The sequence below is a fragment of the Cygnus atratus genome, chromosome 1, assembly GCF_013377495.2.
Source record: "Cygnus atratus isolate AKBS03 ecotype Queensland, Australia chromosome 1, CAtr_DNAZoo_HiC_assembly, whole genome shotgun sequence".
NCBI classification, from domain to species: Eukaryota; Metazoa; Chordata; class Aves; order Anseriformes; family Anatidae; genus Cygnus; species Cygnus atratus.
The window spans coordinates 114,629,256-114,648,933 of record NC_066362.1 but is presented as its reverse complement, the minus strand read 5'-3'; the positions used below and the strand labels follow the sequence as shown (position 1 = coordinate 114,648,933).

The following is a 19,678-nucleotide window of genomic DNA, read 5'->3' as shown; positions in this document are numbered from 1 at the left end:
AGGGACCTATTTATTTATTTATTTTAGCAAAGACTGAAGTTCTCATATATATTCATGTCTCTGGGAATTGGGATTTTCAAAACAATCAGCAAAACATCCATGGGAGCTGGCAAACTGTGATCTGGAAATAACTGAGGAGCCTCTGAAATCCCAATAATGTAAACTTCTCAAACAAAGAAGTGAATAATAAACCTCTTTCCAGTTTTTGTGCCCTACAGGTGGTTTCTGTGTTTGCTTACTGAAATGATCAACTGGGCAGTCAGCTGTAAAATAATATGGGACATTTTAAAAATGGTCAGCAGTTTTGGAAAAAAAAAACACACCTTTAGCAGTGTGTTAGGATATTGCTGTTAAAAATACAAAACACAACAAACTTGTCTGTAAATGATGGAGCATGAGCATTAGTCAAAAGTCTGCCTCATAAATATGACCTATGTTCTCTGGAACATTTCCTCCAGTGTAGAAAAAGATTAGGGGGACTGCTTCATCACAGGGCAACCACAGTTGTAAATTCATTGCGTTAAAGGTACTTATAATATTATCAGTTCAGCAAATGTATGTTTATCAAAGGTCTGTTTATAATAGGGTTAAGAAAATTATCTTTTTGATTAAAAATAAATTGTTGACTTTTTTTTTTAATGAGTAGTCTATCTTATCACAGAAGATGGATTTATCTTGATTTTTTTTAAAAACAATATTTAATTTATCATTAAATGTATTTACTTTTGGCTACGGTTCCTAACTGCTATATTGCTACAGTCTTGTTTAGGGTTGAGATATGGATGGAGAATTCTGGTCTTCCTTTTCACAGTGGTGACACTGAACCTGAAAACTTGCTACTGTTTGCATTTGTGAAAAATACAGTTACACTTCAGTACACTTTTTTTTGTTTGTTTGTGTTTTTTTCTTTAAAGACACTGAGTAGAAGTGACCTTTAAAAATTCCAGTGCTTCTGGTGTATGGAAATAAGTGCACAAAAAGTGCAAAGCACTTACTGGCTCTTCAGTTTAGAATGTAATGGGTAGAGCTCAGTGCATGTTTGTGGGCAGGGTATACGGGCAAGAAGTGCCACTGTTCAGCATTGCTGACTTGGTTACATTGCTGCACTGGGATTGTTCTTGGAAATAATTTTTACCTTCAGACACGTACATGCCTCAGACACATGTTTTACAATACATTTACCCCTATTTTCATTGAAACTCTTTCTCACTTCACCACTACCTCAAGATACATAATTATGTTGGCTGCAGTGATTTCTTTTCTTGCACCTTCACCTTATGATACTGTGGAGATGCTACATTACTGCTTGTCCTTCTTGTCTTACCCACTCACTGCTACTTGCAGTATATAACATCTGTTTCTTCTCTGCTCTATCTTCTTCTCTGCTAACTGTTACTTGAAGGATTTTCACCCCTCCTTCTTCGTTGCATTGTTTCAGTGTCAGTTTTCCTACTTTCCATTCTTCTACTCAGTGAAATGTCATCTCATCCCAGCAATACTAGTTTGGTGCTAAGAATTTGTCCTGTTCTTTTTCTCTTTGGCTAATTATTTAGTTCTTCCATTTGGTAGTCAAATCATATCCTGGATCTCAGTGCTCTCAACTTTGTTATTTAAAACAACTCCCAAACACAGTTTCTGTTTTCTTATCACTGACTTATTTCTTTCAGTGCTGGTCAGTTGAATGCATTTCTTACCTTACCTGCTATCATTTCTCTGTGTCTCTGAAACACTTCGCTTTTTCTCTGGCTGTCACTTTGTGGTAGTTTTACTCACGTGGGAAGCTGAGCTCCACCACAACCACTCTCTCACTCCCCTTCCTCAAAGGGAAAGGGGGAGAAAATATGGTGCAAAGGGCTCAACGTTTGAGATACGGACAGGGAGATCACAACAATTATCGTGACGGGTGAAACAGACTCAGCATAGGGAGATATATTAAGATTTATTGCCTATTACTAACAAGCTAGAGAAGCGAGAAACAAAGGAAAGTAACCAAAAACACCTTCACCCCATCCACCCTCTTCCACCTTCTCCCCTTGAGTGACACAGGGGAATGGGGCCTGCGATCAGTTTTATAGCACTTCGTCTCCACTGCTCCTTCTCAGCCACTCTTTTCCCCTGCTCCAATGTGGAGTCCCTCCCACAGGATGCTGTCCTTCCCAAACTGATCCTGCATGGGCTTCCCACAGGCAGCAGCTCTTCAAGAACTGCTCCCACACGGCTCCGTACCACGGGGTCCATCCATCCCCCAGCAGCAAACTGCTCCAGCACGGGTCCCTCACAGGTGGCAGCTCCCCCCAGACCCCTGCTCCTGCGTGGGCTCCTCTCCATGGGCTGCAGCTCCGGCCCGGGGCCTGCTCCTGCGGGGGCTCTCCATGGGCCGCAGCCTCCTCCAGGCCACATCCACCTGCTCCACCGGGGGCTCCTCCACGGGCTGCAGCGTGGAGATCTGCTCCATGTGGGACCCATGGGTTACAGGGGGACAGCCTGCTCCACCAGGGGCCTCTCCACAGGCCGCAGGGGAACTGCTGCTCCAGCACCTGAAGCACTTCCTGTCACTGACTTTGGGGTCTGCAGGGCTGCTTCTCACTCCTCACTCTCCCAATTGCTGTTGTGCCACAGTTTGTTTTTTTTTTAACCCCCCCCCCCCCCCCCCCCCCCAACATGCTCTCACAAAGGCGCAAACAACATTGCTTATTTGCTCGGCTCTGGCCAGTGGCAGGCCCCTTATCTGACATGGGGCAGCTTCTGGGTTCTTCTCACAGAGGCCACCCCTGCAGCCCCCTACTACCAAAACCTTGCCACATAAACCCACTACACACTTGCATTGATTTTCTCCTTCAGCTCTTCAAAATCCTCAATGACACTGTCCTTCTCTTCTACACTTTGGCTGCCTTATTCACCCACAGTAGTTGCATGTAATTTATACCTTTTGATAGAGCAGAAAACAATTTGTGATGGAAAAGGTGGCATGAGAAACGAGACAAGCAGCTGAAGACTTAACACAATTTGCCCATATAAATACACAGTTCTTGCAAAATTCTTTCTCCTTGCTCCCAGAATTAGGTAGGGAAGGAACACAGAAACATGGTGAAGTGCAAATTTTGAGTAAATGCAAAGATCTGGCTTTTTTTTTTCTTTTTGTATTAATTTGCAGTCAGCCTTGCAATGTAACTATAATTTAATCAGATAAAAAAAAATCACACCTGAATAACCTTCCTGGGGGAACTTTGTGATTCTAACCTAAGAATTAGGAGGGATGTGTGATTATGACTTCTTTAATGAAACATGTACTTCTATTTTCAGTTTTACGGGAACCCTATACAGTCCGTGTGGAGGACCAGAAAGCCATGAGAGGCAATGTAGCAGTGTTCAAGTGCATTATCCCCTCCTCTGTGGAGGCATATATCACTGTTGTCTCATGGGAGAAAGACACAGTCTCGCTTGTCTCAGGTAGGCTTTTATGGCTTTCTTTGGCACTTGGCAATGGCAGCTGTGGTTGCTGGTTTTTTTTTTTCTCTTCCAAAAATGCCTAATGTTTGCTTTGAATCAATTATAGCTGAATGGTGTGTCATCTCTGCAGTAACATATTTCACATTAGTGTTGCTGCATCCTTATGATTGTGTGTGACACGAAGGTTTTATACAGCCCTACTTGTTCTAGCATGCTTGAGGGGGAAATAACATGTTTTTTGTTTTTATGCCAGGCATAAAATCAGCTTCCTGGTACTGTAGCAACAGGTTTATGTTTTAACTTTGATAAGGAACCCCCACTACATGCCAAATAAATTTTAGTGTCATAAAACGTGTTTAGTTGTAATTGTTTTTCAGTAGTAATGTTGATTAAAGTTATTCTGAGTCTAAAGTTTGTTTATATTTAAATGTGGTATGTAATCGGTATTCATACTTTCATGACACTTTTATCTCAAGTATCTTCATAGGTAACACTGGAGTCTTAGGCACATTGCAAACTGGGCTGTACGCCAAACACATTGAAGTGAAACAATCTATTCTAAAAGTTGTATGTATTAATCTATTTACTGCCAATTTGAGGTATTGCTTAGGAAGTACAGGGATTTCAAGCAGGGAATATCCAGCATTTTAAAGCATAAACATTTTAAGAAATTCCTAAGAGACTGTATATATACATTAAAAATATTTTTAGTATGTTACATATCTAAATTATATATTACACACAGTGCTTCTGTTGGTATACATACAAATGATTTACGTGTGCAGGAATTTGAAATATATTGTTCCAGGGTAGTGGAGAACAGGAAAAATAGTTTAAGTTAAATGTTGCTACAGAGGATGTTTAAGAGTGTGTTCATGTTTATGATCCTACAATGTGGGGAAATGTTTTTTCACTTCTCAGCAAATTAATAATATTTCCTTTCTGGCAAAAGTGACATTGATGGAAATATTTATGTTTTTATATGACTCATGTTCTAGTATTTATTTCTCTTGGTAGTTTATTGATTTCTTACATAAGCATTTTTTTGGTTGTTTTTTAATATTCCAAATAGCTCTCTAAAGATTTGGTAGCTATGTAAGTGCAAGATAATTCATGATCAGTTGTCCTATATTACTGCCACGTTGTTTAAGCTTGGTAAATCTACATTGTTACGTTCCTGGATTTTGGTCTGGCATATTATTTTCGTCACTGGGCAACAGACACGAACGTGTCTCCACAAACAGGTTTTTAATATCTGAACTGCAGGACTCACAAGTGGAACAACTCAACCAATATAATAAGGTTGTAGTGAATATAGTAATGAGCTTTCTATTATTCTGCTTATAAAAATACAGAACTATGATTAAGGTTATCTAATCTAACAGTGGATGGATGTGTCTCCTTTGCTTCATCTTAAAATAGGCTAATAGATGGTTCATACACATCTGTCCATAAAAGAATTGTTTGATGGAAAGAATATGTATACCTACATAGTTAACTACTGTAAGATTTTTTTAATGTCTATTCATTTTATATTACAAGAAAACATGAATATTTTCTCTTCAGGAATAAGGAGTAGGGCACACAGGTCTCTGTAACCACTTCTTTAGGGAAGAAAGTGTGACATTTCTGCAGACCATCATGACTGCTTTGTTAAGATAATTTCATTCTGGTTAGTCTATCTTGATTTTATCCTTCAGACTTCTGGGGGATAAAAGTGCATTATAACGTTTAACTACATAGACTGACATTTCTGATTCTGGTTGACTAGGCTACAATCATTAAAAATCTATTACAATTTTCAACACTTAAAAACAGTTTCTAATTATCTCACCATCCCTTACTTTGACAGTTAGAAATCTAAATAAGGATAAAATAAAATTCATTAAAACCAATGATATTAAAAATATCTGTTTAACATATTGGATCACATCACATAAAAGATTTAGTTTCAGAGATGAAATCCCAGGTTAGATTACAGGTTGATGTTATCTGTTGTGCAAGGGCAAAAGTGAGACAGGAAAACATTGCTTCAGTTTAACCAAAATGATTGTAAGATTTGTTTGTTTACCACTTACACTCTTTAAATGCAGCTTAATAGTGACAGCATTTAAAAACCAGAGCCCATGTGTTTTATTAAAAAAAAAAAGTAGAATTGCCTTGAGTTTTACTCGTAATCAATTTTGCAATAATCTGGCCATGAACTCAAATGGTAGATATTGATCAAGCATGTCTTCTTAGAATGTCAGTGCTGATGAATAAGATGCAAGATGTAACACAGCTATTGAGCCATTTTCATATGCCTGCTTATACAATCATTATCAGCATGTTTTTTGTTTGTTTGTTTTTTATTTATTTCCCAGTGGGGAAGCTCCTTATCTGAGTAGTTTAACAGAGAAACTTTTCTTCTGAAAGGTCTTAGTCCCAGTGCAATACTTCCAAGTATAATTTAGAGAAAATATTTCATATACCTGAATATTTGTAGCCCCATTCTGACTGCTAGGGTAGAAAAATTTGTGGGAAAGATACTTTTGAACCAGAATCTTTTCTTTCAGCTGTTATTTACTGTTTTAGATATCATTCCTCTTTCTATGCAAATTGAACATTTTAAAGAAGAAAAAGGAAAGTTTTTACTTCTTTACTGTTAAAAAGATCTAACTTTTGCAAAGAGCATTTTTAGATGCATATTCTTTGATTAAGACTTTTTTTTTTCCCTCCCTGTTGCAGAACTGGACATATGAGTATATCTGCTTTTGTTCTGTAATTCTTAGTTATCAGAAGAGAGCACAGTGAAGTCCACAGTAATCAAAGTATGTAATAAATATCTGGGCAAAAGCATCTTCTGTTTCCTGGTTGCAATTGTATGTCATGCCTCCAGGTTACTGTAAAGTAATTGGGGGTTGAAACTTACTAAGACATATTGCTAAAGAATTTCCAAGGAGTGACCAGATAGGTCAGGCTCCTTGTTCAATAAAAGGTGCCTACTTCTGAAGCTAGTAATATTGAATTCCATGAATTTTCCATGCAAAAGAACAGCTGTGGACTAAAAAGTTTTGCATCTGCCAGAGAAACAGCCAGATAGTTGAGGTTTTGATCCTACCTCTTGTCTTTCAATATGACAGTAAATCTGACGCTAAAAAGCATTTTCAGATGAATCTATTCTGGGAAAAAAATGCAAAACCTCAACTCCCAACAATACACAGAAATATTTTCATACTAGAAAGATCCATTTTGAATAGTATTTGTTAGATGAAATATTCATCCATCTCTGCTAGACACAGCTGTATTGCATGCTCTCACGATAGACACAGATAAGAACAGCAACAGACCTTTGCAGTTATAAGTCCACTACAAATGTATGAAATATATCTAATTTGCCTATCTGCGTCTCCTAGAAAAAGGAATCAGACTTTCCAGTGGTGCGTGTCTTGCCTAGCAATCTCTAAAATGCTGGCAAAATAGAAGGACCAACAGCAATTTTGAGAAGTCTTTGTGGATGTGCAAAGTGCATGTTGTCACTGTACAAAGCTCTGCAGCTGTATCTTCAGGATATTTTTTCAAGAAGACGCTTCTTGTCTGAAGAGTTGTATATTGTCAGTTGACTTGAAACTGAGTCTGAAATTCACATGAATTATAAATAGTGTAATGGTGTGCAGTTTTCTGCCTTGTATTTGCATCAGTCACCAGCTCTTATGCATTTTCATTAGATGATACTAAACATAAAAGCTTAAATAATCCTCTAATGTTGTATGACTGATAGCTGCATACAGCTTGCTTAAAGGTCAAGTTTCCTTTCCTTCTCATTGCTCTCCTTTACAAACTATTCCCACAGAAAGTGACTTTTGGAATCAGCTTTGTGTTGACCTTGTAACCATTGAAAACAGCATAGGCCCTGCAGGACCAAAGAATGCAATGAAGTACGTTTTTGCAGGCTACAGCTGTAAAAACGAGGAATGATAGTGTAGAAATGTGTCATGGGTGCAGACTGTGCTCCTGCTGCTGATGAGCAACTGCGAGGCAGGTGGGAGACTAGTGCTTGGCTTATATTTGTTCTTCACACACAAAATAGTGAAGCTGGACTAGAGGGGAAGGCAAAGACATAATAACTGCTGATTCTACTCTGGGTGAAAGCAAAGAGTAGAGTCCGTTCATGTGTTAATTAGCCCCAGAGAGAGCAAAGGATGGGTGTGGTTGTAGGGGAAAGAAGGCAGAAAGGGATTATTAAAAATAAAGGTCAGTAGAAGGGATCAGCAAAGAGACAGAAAAGAGGAGAATGATGAACAGATGGAAACAAAGAGAAGGGCTGAAGATTAAATTTTGGTCTGTGACTACATACTGTATTTTCTTTATGGATGCCTCCTATCCTGGTGCTGATAACTATGAGGCATTTTCCAAGTATCTGAATACCTTGGTGCCATGAGCAGGATCATGAATAGGTTCATACCCTGACCTTTCTGAATTCCTATTTTCCTGTCTAATGACATACCTTGCAAGAATCTGTCCGATATACATAGAATGCGACTGCTTTAAAAAGGCAGAAAAGAAGAGAGACAGACAATAACAACTGTGAACAATGGTATATTTAAATTTGTCCAGAAAGAATAGCAGCTCGAATGAAAGGTGTGTAAGCATGAATGGAACACAGCTCCCTGAAGGGCTTTGACTGACATGCAGATGACAGCCGATGAGCCTTTCAGACAGCACACTTTACTTGGGCCAGAAATTAGACACAGTGGACCACAGTTTGAGAAGTGTCACTGATGTACAATGACCTACATTTGATGTAATGAATTGCATTATTTATTTACACGCCATTCCTCAAGTCTTGTCTTTAAAAGGCTCAGAAGCTGTTGGATCTCTTTCTGCACAGAGGGCTTTTCCGAACTGCTGCGGTTGACAGCAAGCAGTATATGTTTGCCAGTAGTTATCACGTGGCGGCATCTGAAATGCAGCACTGCAGTTTTTGTTTATGCTGGGGTTTGGAAATTGCAACACTGATTCTGTTTACATAGAGTGGTCACTTTTTTTTTTTTTTTTTTTTTTTCAGCCGTGAGGTTTGTACATAGAGGGGAAAAAGAAATCTCTTTATAGAAAGTGGTCCTGTGTGCAGAGACCCGTGCTCAGAATTAGATTATTGCTGATGATCACACTGGCTAAGTCCAGCCATTTGATTGAGGCTGTGTCTAGTAGAGATGAGATGTGATCTTTCTTGTTTTGGTTTGATTTCAGGGCTTAAACATGGTTGCCAAACAACAAGCATTCAGCAGACACTCAATGTATGCCACTGACTGCTTTTAGAAGCAAGCTTTTTTCTTGGTCCAGGTGCAGTTGGCTGAAGTGTGATTTTTTACACTTTGGCAATGTATATAAAACAAAAAAGTTCTGAGTGTAAACTACCTTCTATCAGAAAGATGGCAATGGGATTTAAACCTGCTATTCAAAATTGTGATAGGGCAGAAGATTAAGCAGTCAGACTCCTACACCTACTGAACTTCCTTGACTCCCTGGAAAGATAATGTGTGTAGTTTTCAGCAATGCTTAGGTCAGACTGTAGTTTTGCTCTTGCAGTAATGTGTTTTTTAAGCTTCTTGAAGAAGTGTAAAGTGCACATACCCATCCGTAATGACAATATGCAGCTTCCTCACTTTCTCTTTCAGCAAAGCTGTTTTCCTATGGGACCTTGCAAAAAGTCATTTGCTACATTATTTAAGAAATGTCTCGTTACCTTCATTTTTCCTAAGAGCACCATTCTTTTAAGATTAGACTATTTCAGAATCCTAGAAAGTGGAGACAGTAAAAACTTAGCACTTCCTGGTTGTGCAAACATTTTAATGCTTTGCTTTGACTCACTGTAAACCAGGATTGTAAGGCAATGTACCTCAGCTCTTCACTGGAGGACCTTTCTTCTAGCTACTCTGCAGCATATGGTCCATTGCTTCCTGTGATATTATGCTGGAGTATTTTGATCAGACTAGTCATTCTAAAATTAGTTCAGAGGGATAAATAGGATTGGATGCAAGGGGTTCCATGGCTTTGTGGGAGGTAGATGTTCAGAGTGGCTTGGAGGGGTGAAGATGGACAGCATCTGACTCACATGTCATAGACTTGTATTTTGATAGCACAGAAGAAGGTAGGTGATAAGACTAGGCAAAGGAGTTTGCATTTAACTGGCACAGGGAAGCATACATGTGAAATTGAATTGTTAATATCAGAGACACTGTTGTCCTCAGAGAAGGAACTTGCGGATCTTCTTTGGCATGACTGGATGTCGTGGCTGCTCTGAGGGTATAGAACATCAGTGGCTATTTGTGAGACACTGAGGAGAAACCTCAATGTGGTATCTTAATGCCTAAATTGCTGAAAGCTGAAATTTGTTTTGTCTCACTCCAGCCAGCATATTTAATACTAGTAGGTTTTGCAATTAGTAACAGTATTACTGGCATTTCAGTAACAAAGCGTGTCTAGGGGGACAAGTATGTTGTAATCTTTTTTTTGTCTGTTTTGGATGGCCCTCTACTTCCATCAGTTGGAAGTATCCTTTCCTTCTATTCACTTTAAAAACAAACAAATAAAAAAATAAAATACATCCAACACCCCCTCAATCCTCTTTCTCTATTTTTTCTCAACCATCTATTTTTTTTTTCTCTGCTTACTCAATTACGAAGCATGAAATCTTGTTTGGATTCAGGCCCCCTTCAGAATTACATCTTGTGCTCTTGTGAATTAATTGAAAAGAGAGGGCGAGAGGGGAGGTTTTAACTCTGCTTTCTTTGTTAGGGCTTCAAATATTTGGATATGGTTTCTTGATATACAATTCTCTCTCTCTCTCCATCTCCATATCCGTGAGTGTGTATATGTCTATACACCCACATATATAGATACCTATCATGGATCTCTACAGGCCTAAGAGTCTGTTGGACCATGCAAAACATTATTATATGTGATGCCCTAACTGTTCTGTTTTACCACCTTGTTATTGATGTTGCCAGTCATGAAGAGGTTTCTTTCAGCATGGTTGAATTCAGTGGCACAGTTAGTCTCTCACTGGAACTACCTGTTGTATGATCTTCCCTCCAAATGTACTTAAAGTTTCATTCATTTTCATGGGGTGAATCCCATTTTATCATCTGGCCAGACTTTTCTAGCCTCAGTTCCTGAAATATTAATTCTCTTTGGGGTTTCTAAAACCTTTAAATAAATATGGGCTGCACTTTAATTAACGTGGTGTTTACCAAATCTTTATTAAAGGTGAAATCAGAGCAGACTGACCCCTAACCTTCATAGGGGCTCACTCAACAATTTTCCGTTTTGCCTTTGTTCTTTGTTCACAACTCTTAAGGCAGGTTTTGGTTTATGCAATTTTCCTGAATATTTGAAGCAATATACGTATCAACTTGGTCTGATATGCAGGATTTTTTTGTGTGATATTTAGACAGCAAGACCTAGTGCTATCAAACTTCACAGCAATGGGCAAGGAACAGTAATATATGTGGGTGATATATTGCTTATATATATGCTTTTTATTTTATTTTATTTAGTAGTGGTCATAGCATTGTTTTCTTCTTTATAATCTGCTTTGCTAGTAGCTTGTGATCTTGTCACCTTGAATGTTAACAGATAAGTAGATGACCAAATTAAGTGCTGTACGGTTGGGGTTTCCCAACAAAATCCTGTCTAACCTGAGCAAACAGCCAATGAGCTCTGACAGTTTTGAAGTGAGGGGACAAAATTGATGCATGAGATTCATTTTAATGAGTGCATGCCTTACTGCCCAGGACGCATTATACCATACAGCTTTCACCTATGTATGTGGTTTAGTTGCACTCTGAGAGGGGTAAAATGTCAAAACCACCACCAGCTATGATACTGATCTGTATTATTGTTGTTTTTAATGCATCAAGGAGACTCCTAACAAGTGACATCTGTAAGAAACAAAAAGAGACACTTGTACCAGCTAACTGATTTCCAGTAAAATATCGTTGTACAGTACGATGTTTTCACTGTGGATAAGCCTGCACATTTTTAGAGCTGTAGATAGCCATGCAGATGCTCGTTTGGTTTGTCTTCCCCAATGAGAGCAAATTTATATCTGAAAGGTTCATTAGAAGAATGAATCATTAGAAAGAATTGGAGTGCCTGTACGGTAGATCTTTGACATCAGCGTTCCATCTCTGCTGTTTCACCTGGGTTGTTAAATTGTAGAGGCATATTTTAATACCAGTATGTATGTTTTCTCTTCAGACAAAGTTTATGATGAAGACCAGGAAATATTTTAGTTAGAATCAAGTGAATTTTTACTGTCTGTGATCTGATAGGTGAGCTCAGGCTGTGTGGAACATGCTCTGCTCTGATGCAGCAAGGTGGTGGATCCAAAGGCTAAATATTTTTTGAAGTAAGCAGTGGCTGTACCAAAATTTCTTTGGTTTTCTAGAAAACTTAAAGCTAGTGAATTTCTTACAAAAGTCAGAATACAGAAGAAGAGAGATTGAACTGCTTAGATGTTCTTTTTCCCCAACAAAATTGCACTGAAATTGCTATTAGGTATTGTTTTTCATGGCAAAAAAAAAAAAAGTCTCTCAATTTGCTAGTTCATGTTTTTTTGGTTTGAAATAAAATCTCCATGTTTTTACCATGCATTCAAACACTGTTTATGTCGAATGAGTCAAAATGTTTACTGCAGGCCACGGAGACCAACGTGATGCCATGATTTCAGCTGGTGAAGGAGTGTGATCTGCACAGACCTGTCAACAAAAGCAGGTCAGCAGGATTGAGCAAGAAAAAAAAATCAATAAATCTTTGAATTAATCATGCAGCTGCCAGAGAGAATTATGGGTGCATGGAATGAAGGAAGCAGGTATATATCTATGGCAACTATACTCTCCTGCCTTATTGTATCCTTTTCTTTTTTTTTTTTTTTTTTACACCTGTAAAAGTTTTCTCCCCTCTACCTCCATCGGAGTGGTCCTGTCTTTATTCTGATACCATCATGGAATACTCACCACTCATTTTAAAGTGACTAATTCAATATGGATTACAAAAAGCCGTTACTGTTCTCTCTCTTCACTGCCACTTTTCTCTCTGACTTTTGTGTGCACTCAGTATGAATTAATACAGGAATTTCACCTCCACATAAAACTAAGATTGCACATCTTGTGCAGTGAAGTAGACCAAAAACAACTGCTGCTTCAGTGAACAGAGGAGTTAAAAATTCATGCCCATGGTTCTGATGTCTCAGGTGAGTGGCCATCCTCCTTGAGCCCTTCTGCAGCAGCATGGTGGGGGCTGAGCCCTGACCGAGATGGGGCTAAACCCATGGGCCAGGTCCCTCATCCTAGGGCTAGGCACCTCTTCTCACAGGGAGCCGTGGCCAATAGACATCATTACCAAAACAGAACATTTCAAACCCTGATCTCTGAAGCTGGGCCACAGCTGGATGCAATCATGAAGAACTAAAAGCAGCTCAGGAGGGAGCAACCTGACACCAGGGACGTGCTGGAGAGGACTGTAAGGTATTATGAATTAGGAGATGCATCCTCTTGGTATATCTCTGTGGCTTCAGCTCTAAGCTTGGGTTTCATTCTCCCTTTCTATTAAGAATTTATCCTTCATTGTGGTGCCCTGGAGGGATTCTTCTAATATAGCTTCCCCGTGCAAAACTTTGTTTTACTGCTGCCCTGCTTCTGGGTCTGGTAGTGAGGAAGGCTGGTGAAATTAATGCTCCAGTGTCTTTAAATCCTTACCTGCTCTAAAGACAATGCTCTCCTGTCCCTCCTCTGTGCACAGCCAAAATCTCCAGCTGCAGATCTTGGTTGTGCTCCACCACAAGGATATCTTCTTGGCTGTCTGCCCAGGGATCAAGTCTGTCTCTCTTCCATCTGGGGAATAGCCTAGTACTGGATGCTCACTTTCACTGCAAATTCAAATTCATTTTCCTCTTTTATCCATAGCTTTCTTTTCAAATAGATTGTGATATTCATAAAATCCCCAAGAACAATTACCCTGCTACTTCTGGAAGGTCAGGGCAGCTCTGTGCACGGATTATATATTCCTGCAGGGAAAACAGAGCTGACATACAGCGTTCTTTTTTTTTTCCCTCCAATTTCATGCCTAGTTTTTTTTTTCCTAAATGTTTTTCCACTTTCTCCATTAAAAGAGAGCACCAAATTCCTGACACACTCAGAAAATACATTTGAGTACAGCTGTGGATCTGATTTTTTAATTTTTGAACTAAGAAAGAGACAGATTATAATTTTTTGGGGGACAGAGGAATTTTTAATGCCCTTCCTTTGTAAAATGTCCTCCCCAACTGCATCTAGTTAAATATTATTGTCTAATAAACAGGCATTTTACTTTAAAGAGACATAACCCATAGAAAAGTAACATATTTTCTCCTGAAATATATATATATATATATTTTTTTTTTCTGCAAGTGATCAAGTGATCCTCCAGGCACTAACTGAGTGATAATGATGGAAAAATATTTCTCTCTGCTTTTTGGACTTGCATTTGTTTTGAGCATGTAAGAATGTTTTGTCTGTACTGAGGACTGAGAGTACTCCATTTTCTCTTCTGATCTATTACAGTTTTTTACACGACATGGAGGAAAAAAACATTTTTTTAAAATTAGAGAATATTTCTAACGTAAAAGAAGAAAAAAAGGCATGAACTGAAATGCTGAAATTCACTTCTGGAAAAATATAGCTATATTGTCAGTAAAACTGATCTCTTAAATGTATGAGATAGGATGCAGTTTTTTTGTTTTGTTTTGTTTTTAAGGATACAACTAAACAGAAATATTCCATATGAAGAAATACTGATTATAGTTACTGTGTTCTGAAAGCAAATCACTTCTGTAGATTGTTTCAGTGAAATTTCAGTGCAATTGTCCCAGCAAGTGTAACAATCTTTGTATTTATGCACAATATAATTTAAAATATTTTGAGATCTTATTGTATTTTTCTGAAATATTTTGCAATTTGTTCTAAATTGTAACAAAATAACTCAGCAGCTGCTGACGTGAGTGGACAGGTCAGGAAAAAAAAATATTGGGAAAAAACAGCCCCTCTCAATACATTCTATTGTATTTAAATTCATATGCCGTGTGGAAGAATCCAGTGAAATAAGGGGATTAATGTAATTCTTTTTACTCACATAAATGTTTTTTGAATGCATAAATATACTGAATGTCTTGAAATCTTTTTTTGCTGAAAACAAAACATGGATTTTCTCGGAAAAGCACTAAGAGCAAGAGAATCAAAACTGTTCTTTTCAAAGTGGATGTTTGTTACTTGCAAAAAAAAAAAAAGACAATTTTAGCAATGGAAAGCAAAAGCGTACCTATAAATAGGAAGTGTTTGGATATTGTATGCTGTGCCACAGCACTTTTATAGAATGAGTGAGAAAAAGAGAATCCCTCTAAGCCCCTCTAAATGTCAATTCCCAAAAAAGACTTTGTGAGTTGCTGTATGCATTTTCAGAAGGGATTTAAGAAGTTATTTACTAGATTTTGGTTTCTTTCTCTTTCACATGTAGTCTTTGTTTATTTGTTGCATGAGCTTTGTTTGTTGATAGTACTTTGCATCTCTCTTTTTTTTTTTTAAGTGTTAAAAAAATTAGATATCACAAGGCCTGTAGAAAATCAGAAAAGCTTGTATTTCTGCCTGCTTTGGAATCTCTTCCCTTATGAGAAATTCAAAATCCCTTTAAGTTAATTCAATTTCTAAGCCTCATTTTACATAGAGGGAAATTAAATTCAAAGAAGCTTCAAGATTTCCTGTTACTCATGGAGGCTGTTGTGAAAGCTTGGGCAGGCTCTCCTAAGCAAAGTTCTTTACTTGGGCCCATGCTTTCTGTTTCTTCCCAAGCACTGTAACAGCAAAAGGTGCGGATTAAGTGTGAAGGCATTTTTTAGGAACATGTGGTACTTTGGTGGCAATGTCTTATATTCCCATGAATAAATCCAGTACCACGTGTCCTCAGTGCTTCAGATTTATGGAGCTCTTATTACCTTGGACTGGAGCAGCCTGTGTGAGGACCTGGAAGATGAAGCTTAGTGGGAGAGGTGGGTTTGGAAAGCATTGCTTAGAAAAGTAGTCAGTTGAAAGAAGATGAATTTCCCTTTGCTGTGTCATTTTCATTTAGATTTATGTTCTTATTACATTTGATACCTAAGGATAAATTGTTGTAAGGAAACCACAGGAACATTGGACTGTAATTTGTCCATTGGACCATACATTTGTCAAATGTATATATATTTAAACTCTGTGCAGTTTTAATCAATGAAAATTATTTACATTTAGAATCAGAAATATCTTCCTCTTTCCTGTCTTAAAGAAGATTTTTTTTCCTCCCTCCCCCCCCCCCCCCCCCACCGCCCCCTTTGCAGGGGACTTGTAGAATTTAAGGTCTTTCTGACTTAGCTGTACATTTTTTCTGTCAATTACTATGTTAGGAAAAATATGTACTTGCATGGCTAAAAACAGTGTCTTCCTGTAGAAAAAGTCATGTTGAACCAAACCAAAGAAATAAAAGACTGCAAGGGTTGCAGGAAAAATGTCACAATTTTTCATTTAAAATATTTTCAAAATGAAGTATTTTCCTTTTCCTATTTAAAAGTTAAAACTGTCTCATAACTCTTCACATAATTTTTATAGAGGAAAAAAGAATCTCAGGACAAAAAATTTCCATGATTTTTGTTTGATTGCCTTGTTTTGTTATCAATTATAGGAGTGTTACTTTTTTTTTTTTGATCATTTTGTTTTGTTTGTTTGTTTGTTTTTGATGTGCTGCTTATTTTTCACTTTTTTTTTTTTTATGAATTTTTGCTTTGGAAAAGGAGTACTGAATATTTTGGATTAATTTAAGTAAAACATGGATGCTAACAGACTCCATAACATTCACGTAGATTACTTACTTTGAAACAAAATTGCCAGAACTCAGAAAAATTTTGTGTGTAACCACTAAACTGCACCATTTATCTCAGCTGCTTTTCTTAAATAAAATCAATGCTATTTTTGCATTTCCCTAATGGGAACCTATTAAGCTAAGTACACAGGCATTTTTAACCTCAGACACATTGCAGGGGCAAGTCAGTACTGGATTCAATCCAGCATATTAATGAGGAGCATTGCAATATATGATCCTGTGTCTGGGCAGCTTGGCTACTGGATTTAGAAGCACTTTGTTGATGTGTTGTGTCATGTCAAGATGCCAATCTAGAGGATAGTTTAAACCCTTCCATCTCTAATACTCTAACAGGTATCTCTTTGTCTGCTTGACTGTTATTTGGAATGCTTTTAATGCTTCTGTTCAGAATTCTTGTCTTCTGGAGTTCACAGATGGCCATAAAAAATAAATTCTAGTTTGAAGCTTGACTTCACATGATTTCAGTTTGAACTGTGAATGATCTATTAGGCCACTGTACATTTATGGCCTTTAAAGTCAATAAGGATGGGAACTGCAAAACAGTTTAGGAAAGACTGGCTGTATGAGTGTATACTATGTGAATTGAAAGGAGAGGGAAACTAGAAGAGCAGGGGAAGGAAAAGTGGTTTATATTTATTCTGATTTGGGAAGTGTATCTTTGTTTGCTTGTTTTTAAGAACAAGGAATACATACAGATTAGAATAGAACAGTAGTAGAATGTGTAGGAGAGATCAAAACCAACAGTCTGCAAGCAAAAATAAGGCTCCTTTCCCTTCTCGCACTGCAACAGGTATCTTCTTAGCTTTATATAATATTGCCCTAGAAAGACTAGGAAGAGACTGAGGAGAAAGCAATTAGGCCAGGTCTCAGCACAACCAGCTGCCTCTCACACTTAGTCCAAATGTATCCATCTGTTCCCAGGAGAGAATGTTTCTTCCTCTTTCTAAAACAATGGGGAGAGGTCAAAACGTGACTGCTGGGGGCCTGGAGAATCTTAGAATTGAGGCAGACTAGGGGTTTTTTTTGGTTAAAAAACTTTGAGAATTTTCATGATTAACGTTTCATGTTTTCATATATATATATATAAAATCCCCACCTCCTATTTCTCCCCTCTTCCACAAAGCCTTACACTTTTTTTGCTATCATAAAAGTGTGAATATAAACAGACATTTTTGTGGCATCTCCTCCACTTCCTTACCCCTCCAAACTAAGGACATTTTAAGAAATTGCATGATGTCTGCAAATAGGAAGTGAGGATTTGTAAAGGAAGAAGGATGAGGAGAAAAAAACAGTACACATATTCTGTTCCATTCAGTAACTGAAAGTTGAATGGAGAGGTTGGGACAAAATCAACAGTTATCTCTCTGTCTGGTTGTGTTGTGGCTGGGAGATAGACAACTACGTTGGGGAACAATACTGGATAGGGGCTGAGCAGAGCTTTCTGTGAATTATTTCCTTTACTGATCTCTGGCAGCCCTATTCTATTGTTTTATGTGTCAGTTTGTGCTTTTTGGGTTTAATTATTTGGGAAATCTTTGACTTCTACATCTGTTTTACAAATCTTAGGCAAAGGGATTAGGGTGTAATCTCCAATCAAGTATGTGAAGGAAAAGAAGGAACTAAACATGAGTTTTTTCTATTTTTTGGGCAAAATTTCATCCAAAGTGACCAGCATACTTCTATTTAAACACTTCAAAAATAATAAAATTCAGTTTAAAAAAATGCTGAAACTAGTACATCCCCTAAAATACTTAAACAGCATAGACTCAAGCAGTTGAATAATGAGCTGTACCATGCACTTAAAAAAGCTGATTCAGAGCTTTATTTCTTGTTGTTCTGTTGAATCATCAAGTTTCATCAATAGGGCTTAAATTGATAAAGTATTTTGGTTTGATCTTCCTTTAGTCATTATGACCCCTATCACTTGGAGATAGTTGATAACACTATTACTGCTATTCATTAGCAGGCATTGAAAGTCATCATTTGCACTTATGGGGAAAGGGGTTCAACATTAAGAAATATGCCAGACACTCATGTGAAGCCCTATCTGTTGATCACTGTAAACCAATAACCATCACGGTGGCCTATAAAGCAGTTTCCAGTTATTGCTCCTCTGTGCACTTCTTCAAGCATAACACTCCCAAATCCTTCAGAGAGGACACAGAAGTTTGTCCATTTTTTCTCCAAAAGGTGTCTTCAGCTGCCTCCTGGCATCTGGAGGATTGGCCCTTGGAAATGTCAGGCTCCAAAGAAGAAACTGAATAGCCTTATATAGGCACAAGGAGTACCTAGGACTTGGGCCTTGTGATGGATTATTTTCTGGTTTATCTTCATTTAGTTGGGCAAATTTTGGTTCTTGCAGGTAGGGAGCTGAGGTGACAGCAAAGAGCATGCCCTCAAGATGTTTCGGCTCTGCTTTGTAGGCCTAGAACATGACAAATTATAGGATTTGCATTCAGATTTGTCACCTTGGATGGTGTCACCTTGGAGGGATGTTAAACTTGAATATGGGGATAATTTATGGATGGTAACATAGCATTTATACTGCGTCTTTCAGAAGGGTGAACCACCCTTGTAGGAGTGCTCAGCTGTGACACAGCCTTTCCTGAGCTCCTACAACAATACCGGGCAGGGGCGGAAAAGGGGAGCAGAGCTGTACATGGTTCAGCATCTGTTGCAGTTGGCTGCTTCCTTCCCACTATCCTGTTTTATAACTTTTTCTTATTCCAGTGTTAGATGGAGTCACGTTTGTAGATACCAAGTAAATCGTTTTGAAGAAACATTTTCATTGCTTTCTTGCTGGCGGGTTCAGCTGAAGCTCGCATCTCTGAACATCTGTCTAAACTTTGGGAAATGCCTTTATAATATGGAGAGCAAAGCAGTGGAGTAAATTTTAGTGAAGATATTTGCCAGTGTTAACGATAGAAGGGCCTATTGGCTGAAGAGTCCTGAAATGGAGCAGCTGTAGCTCAAAATAAGCAGCAGCTATCATGGCCCTCAAGTGGCCTGTGTTAGCCAAAATGTAGATGTTCTTCTGCCTAAGTGGTAGGGTAGATCAGCCCTGTTAGATATATTCACCGATGTTAGTTTCCATGTCTGCTTTTCTTGGGCCCTTGTCAAGATCCAGTATAACTATGGGTCCACAAACTCTCATGCTGCATGAGTGTTGCATGAGCAGTCTCAGATGCCTCTGTGCATGGGTTCTCATGTAATAGCAGTGGGCATGACTCAGTTTTTCTAATAATAAGCAAGCCTCTTTTTTTGATTTTCTGTAATTAAAAGGGTGACTGTAAAGTTACTTTAG

General features: G+C 38.1%; 1 protein-coding gene across 1 annotated transcript in view; it reads left to right on the top strand.

Annotated features, from left to right (window-relative positions):
* The window catches only part of DSCAM (DS cell adhesion molecule), a 401,851-nt gene that overhangs the window by 2,436 nt on the left and 379,737 nt on the right, over positions 1-19,678 (top strand). The window contains 1 exon segment of the mRNA XM_035546056.1: positions 3,304-3,450. Coding sequence (XP_035401949.1) covers positions 3,304-3,450 — 147 coding nt within the window.